General features: G+C 41.7%; 1 protein-coding gene across 1 annotated transcript in view; it reads right to left on the bottom strand.

The window, feature by feature from the left end:
- Positions 1–20: 20 nt before the first annotated feature.
- LOC118798363 (NACHT, LRR and PYD domains-containing protein 12-like) overlaps positions 21–6548 on the bottom strand; it is a 29578-nt gene continuing 23050 nt past the window's right edge. Inside the window, exons 12-14 of the mRNA XM_036557801.1 lie at positions 3001–3174; positions 978–1024; positions 21–798 (exon numbers count right to left, since the gene is read on the bottom strand). Of these exons, the coding sequence (XP_036413694.1) occupies positions 260–798; positions 978–1024; positions 3001–3174 (760 nt within the window). The 3' untranslated portion in view covers positions 21–259. The remainder of the gene's footprint in view (positions 799–977; positions 1025–3000; positions 3175–6548) is intronic.

Genomic DNA, 6548 nt, shown 5'->3' with positions numbered 1-6548 from the left:
GATCTTTTTTGAATGTTTATTAACAGAGGAAATCTGCCTAATTCTGCCCTGCATGCATTGGTTGGTGTTTTTCCTTTGGACCTTTAGGATTATTCTGCAGAATTCTGCATGCAGGGCTTCTGTTGGATGCTTGTGCCATCTAGTGTAGCTGTGCTCACTGTGAGTGGACCCCACACCTCAATCCCATACAGCACTGTTTCTCTTGCTCTTTCCGTCTGTGTGTCTGTCTGTGTCTCTTCTCTCTCTCTCTGTGTAGAGGTTATTCTATCTCACACAGACTCACTGAGGAGTCATTATGAATATAGAATCCAGCGCAGAGCGGTTCAGTGAATGTGGTGGTGAGTGTGTGTAAGTGGGTCAGTGTGTGTGTGTTAGGTGAGATGGTGTAGAAGGACAGAGTGCCGGACCCCCAGTCCAGATACACTCCTACTCTGTTAGAGGGGGAGGGGGGGGCAGGTAGGGCAGTTATCCGATTACTGTGTCTGACAGAGTATCTGTTATCAGTGCAGTTCAGACTCCATGACAGATTACTGAATCCAAAGCCACAGTCATTACTGTCTCCTTTCCTCCTGATTCCTCTGTATGATATTGATATAGCAGCCCATCCGCTCCACTGAACCTCCCAGTAACAGCGTCCAGTCAGACTCTCCACACTCAGAACCTGAGACCAGCGATCAAATCTGTCTGGATGATCTGGATACGACTGATCTTCTCTCACCCACTTCACCTTTCTGTTCCTCTCAGACAGAGAGAGATGCCTGTACACTGTGTTTGGATCCAGAGTGAGATCAACAGCATCTGTACACACACAAACACACACACAAACACACACACACAGTTTAGAGGAGTTTAAAATTATATGTATTTGTGAGATGTGTGTGTGTGTGTGTAAGATGTATGATGTATAGAATGTTTGTGTGTATGATGTGCGTGTGTGTGTGTGTATTGTGTGTCTATTTGTGGTGTTTGTATGTTACATTTCTTCAGTCCTGGTTTGATCCTGATCTTTCCTCCATGATCCACCCTGAAGAAAAAACACACACATTTATACATTCAATAAACTTTGTCAAAAATAAAATAAAGAATAAAACAGATCATTACAGTATAAAACATTTTTCAGACCTTACAGTCCAGATAAAAGTAAAATAAAATAAGGCAATAAGCCGCCAGACACCACAGAGCTCCTACCCTGACATATGCAAAGGAGGTGGGGACCAGAATTCTCTCCACAGACCGGGTGGTCAAAGGCACAGCACAAGTCCACGATATCCAAGTGAAGGCATGACCAGACAACAATGATGTAAGCAACCTTTGCCTGTTCTGGCGGGATCCAGGAAGGTTGCTGTTCAAAGCCAAAGGAGCATTGAAGTGGAAAGCAATCCCCGGATCCCCTTCGTACATTTTGGGGGGCAGTTGAGGCTTGACCCAAGGATTCTGTCCCACAGTGTCCTGGTGGGCTGGCTAAGGGGCAGGTGCAGAGGAGCAGGGGTTGCCACTACAGGACCAGCCTGTAGGGCTAGGGTTAGCGTCTGCAACTGAGTCAGAATCTGCTGCAGGACCTGCTCATGCCTACCCACTATTACACCCTGGTTGGCCAGAGTTGTTCTGAATTGTTGCAGCTCACCCTGTTCCATGCAATGTTCTGCTGGGTCCTACTTATGGCTCAGTCTTTCTGTAATAGGTGACTCACTCAGAGGGGAATTCAAACCCAGGCTTCCCCCTGTGAGAACCCAACATAAACCAAGTGCAACACCACCAACATAGACTTTAAGGAGAACCCAAGTGGAGAATAGACAAGAAACTAAAGCACAAATGAAAGGGAAAACAAGCCCACCCAAGGATCAAACTCACTTCCTCTTGGTCGATGGCACATGCGCTACTGCTGTGCTACCGCAGCATAGGTGGAAAAATAGAGCAGCTGCTTTAAACAATGCCCCTGAAGAACCAAGAGGGAGAACCAAGGACTGCCAAGAAAGCTGGATAGCACAAGGCAAAAAAACAACAAAAACGCCAAGCAATCCTTCTTAAAGCAAACAGGAAGACAAGGGGAAATAAGACTGACCACTGATAATACAAATACTAACAGAAATTTCTTTTGCCCGTAATTTCTTTAAAATCACATCAAACAAAGATACTCTTTCTTTTAATTTCTTCACTCAGTTATTTTATTTTCTCCCCCTTTTGAGCTATTTGGTTATTTGCTTTCTTCTCTCTCTCCACCACTTTTAAAGCACAGACAGAGCTGCAACTCAAAAGAGAGGATAGGTCCCAAGAAACCTAAAAGAGAAAAAGAGATGCGAGAGAAAAACCCTCTTGTCTCTAACCAGATTACCAGCCAAGTTGTTTGCAAGGAAATTCATACAAAGACTGAGCGAAGATGGAACTGAGCATTGCTCTTAAATAGACCATGCCACAGATGTAGTGGATCACCCTTGATTAAGTCCACATCGCCCTCTGGTGGCTGGTGTGGGTCAAGCTCTGGACTGGGCCCTTGCACGGTGAACTAACATTAACATTTTCAATGCTAATACAGCTAGTTAGGCTTGTAGTGTAAACAGCTACTGCAGCTACCACTATTATGAACAGTGTAAATAGAAAAATAATGATTAGGTTTTTATGAGGTTAATGTGTTAATTACTCTCATAAATTCTCAGATTTTTATTGTAACAGCATGATATGTATCATAGACTCTCAGTATGTGTGCTGAACACCTGAACATCTGAAGAAGCCAGAGTAATTTTGGGTACATATAGCATCTTCTACAGAAATAAATGTAGCAGCCAATGACTAAACCACAGCTGCTCTGAGGTCAGCTGAGAACCAGTCACTGCTGATTGTGCAGTCTCATCACTGTTTTCACACTGAATCTTATAAACCTTTCCAAAACTACAGAGTTCTGGACTCAGAACAATTCACCACCTCACCATAGTTCATCATACAGTCAGTAATGTGCATAATTACAGTCAGCCTGTGTATACAGAAACTAAGTCAGTAACGCACTGTAGTTTCTCCAGTTTGCAGTGTGGATCCTCCAGTAGATTAGAGAGCAGATTCACTCCAGACTCTCCTGGGTGATTATAGGTCAGATCCAGTTCTCTCAGGTGGGAGGGGTTTGATTTCAAAGCAGAGGCCAGAGAACAACATCCTTCATCCGTAATCATACAACCAGACAATCTGCAGAAAGAAAGGACAAAGAGGAACAGAGGGCATTTACATACAGCTAAAACCAGCTGCAGTACAGAAGAAACACAGCAAGCTAATTTCTCTAAAATGTACATCAACACATATCAAAGAGGATGGAACAAAAATATTTTTTTACAGTGCGTTTACAACAAGCATTGTCACAAAGCAGATTTATGGAAAATCTGGGTCCAAGCCCCAGTGAGCATCACCAAAGGTGACAGAGGTGAGGAAAAACTCTCTAAAAGCAATAGGAAAAAACCTTGAGAAGAACCAGGATTTAAAAGGGGAACCCATCCTCCTCTGGTCCGCACTGGGTAGCAAAACAGTAACAAAACAATATGAATAGAGAATACAGTTATATAATTAATACAAAATAGTAAATTTAGAGAAAAGGAAAAAAACAGCCTGTCATTGGACAGGAGGATTTAGATTAACCAATGATAACCCATGACTAACATTAAAGGTCTATCAGAGTAAAAATAAGTAACAGATCTATGAGATTAGTCATTGTTAAGAGTGAAAACCAATGACTACTATTGGGAGTGTAAATAAGAGTTGCATCCATGATTATTAGTGACTACTGTGAGAAGCCTACAATGGTGATATATTAGTGTGAATATAAGAAGAGCTCAGTATATTTTGAGGCAGGTGATACAATGTCTATGATTAAATAGTTTGAGTCAGTGCAGCACCAGTATCATCAGGAGGGTGAGTGGCATGCAGGTGAGGTTTTCTGCACAGCATTGGACAGCAGGAAGCATCATGGTGATCAAATTGGTTTAGAAGGCGGGCAAACAGGGGCACCCAAACATGTCAGATTGCAAAGGATTGACAGTTGTTCAGCTCGGCAAAGAAACACACAGTTAGTTCTGTATGGTGACTGAGCACAATATTGTGATAACAGATTGTAGCAGTGACTCTGGCAAACTCAGCTATTACAGACTAAATAGAGAGAGCCAGACAGTAAAAAGACATCCTCAGGCACCCTGAGATGTACATGCCCCTCTGCTCCACTATGAACAAACTTGAGTGAACACATGAGAGTAACAGAACAACAGCACCAATATTCTCAGTGTACCATAAAACTCATGTCAATGCACCCTGAGATCTGCAGCTTTTGTCTAACGAAAAAAAACTCAGTACCAAGGGTTTGACTAAACAAGTAGGTTTTTAGCTTAAACCTAAAAACTAAGGCTGTGTATGAATTCTAAACACTAACTGGAAGGTTATTCCAAAGCTGGGCCACTTTATATGAAAATACTTTATCCCTTGATGTACCTATATTAATTCTAGGTACTAATAATGAGCTAGCACCTTGTGATCTAAGTAGGCATGATGATGTACAAGTTGGAGCACTATCATCACCACCAGTTTTGTCATCTTACAGACTAGAGCAGAGAACCTACCATTTTGCTCTACTCTTGACTAGGGAGCAGCATATACTCCCAAGTGCTACCAATGAACCTGAGGTGCCCACAAGCTCCTATTCCTTATAAGGAACATAGGTATGGAAATCTGTACAAACCTTTGGGGTCCAGCAGTCCGCATTCTGTAAGTGGGTTTAGGTTTAATAGGCAACATATGTCTATGCATTCCACCCATTGTCTTATAAGGTCATGAATGTATATCTTGGTGAGGGTATTAATTTTGTATGTATGTTGCTGACCATTAAAGAGGCTGTAGATGATCCAGTGGTTTTGGACAAAATCTCTCCTGTGAAGAATTCCATCTATGAACAACCAACATTTTTGTTGTGAATTCTGCCTTCTCTTTGGGCTAAGCATCGTAATGAAGTGGGCTTTTTGCAGTCTATTCCTCTGCATAACCAGGTCAATACCAGCTCATACAGCCATAGAAAGCATTAATTCAATGATTCACAGTCTTCCTGAGCATGGTGTAATATTACCCATTATATATAAGTCCTTGTAATATGCCTATTTTGCAATCAAAAACAGGCAGAAATACTTGGAGGTTTGTCCAAGATCAGAGAGCAGTGAATGATTAATTCCAATGTTTCCACTACTGCTGAATCCACATACTATTCTGAGTACGATTCCATAAAACACTACTTATTATACAGTCATAGATCTCTGTTCAGTCTTCTATTTGATTTTTTTGCATCTTTATTCTCAGTACTTGTTTGCATGTACATTTCAAAATCAGCAGTATACTTGGACGCACGTGCCTATGGGATAAACAGAATACCCTGTTGTCTTCAGTCATGCAGTGTCCAGGGACGTGGCATCAGTTGAATTTCCTGAAAGGTCTACTCTCTTGCTGTATATTGATGACCTTCTCCTGGCCTCATCCACAAAGGAGACATTTGAGAAGGACACTAAGGTTTGCATCAATTCTCTTACTGAAAGGGGACATAAAGCGTTGCATGCTAAGCTTCAACTCTGTTGGCACACTCTGACATATTTGAGGTATGTGCTGTCTGGAACATCAAAATCCATCTCTCCAGCATGTATAAAAGTAGTTTTGAAAATAGCCAGACTGATTACTAAGGCCCAAATGTGTTCCTTTTTGAGATCAGCAGGCTACTGTACCTGGATTCTGGATCATGCTTTCATAGCTTGCCCATTGATGGACTCTCCTGAGCCCCTCTAAAGCAGCATGGAAACCATGGATTCTGAAGGAGGTTCTTTATTCTACCTCTGCACTGAGCCTGCCTGATTATTGTAGTCTTTTCAATTTGTTTGTACATGAAAAAACATTTTTTTGCCAGTGGAGTTGTCACTAAACAACATGGTGACAAACAAAGACCCTGCGCTTATTACAGTTTAACACTTGATGCTGTGGCCTGAGGCCTGCCAAGCTGTGGAGTGTGGCTGCCACTGCTCTGATAGTGCAAGCTATATCCCTTTTACTCCTCCATCATTCTACTCTTTTACATGCTCTCCATACAGTACATACATTACTTGTTAGTTAAGCAATGCAACGCTTTACTGCAGCATGTCAGACACAATATACACAAGCACTATTAAGTAATCCAAATTATACCATAAAAGAGTGTATCACTCTTAATCTGCTACTTTGCTCCCTACCAAAGATGATGGAGAACCACATAATTGTGCTCAAGCAGTCGACTTGACCTGACTTTTTCTGATAGGCCTCTAGATCATCCAGATATTGTATTTTATAGAGTTCACAATGGTTCTAGTTCACAATGTTGGAAGGGACTCTCCTTGCAGTTTGCAGGTTGTTGGAGATTTCTTTGCAGTCTGTGCATCTTCCAAATATTTGTTCTGCTCAGCAAGCTGAGCTTTATGCAATAACCAGAGCTTTGATTCTTGCAGATAAAATGATGATTACAATTATCAAATTATCAAAACTCATGGGGTCACACATGATTTTAGTGCCCT

This window comes from Colossoma macropomum, unplaced genomic scaffold (genome assembly GCF_904425465.1).
Source record: "Colossoma macropomum unplaced genomic scaffold, Colossoma_macropomum, whole genome shotgun sequence".
In the NCBI taxonomy this organism is placed as follows: Eukaryota; Metazoa; Chordata; class Actinopteri; order Characiformes; family Serrasalmidae; genus Colossoma; species Colossoma macropomum.
This window is presented reverse-complemented; position numbering and strand designations above follow the sequence as displayed.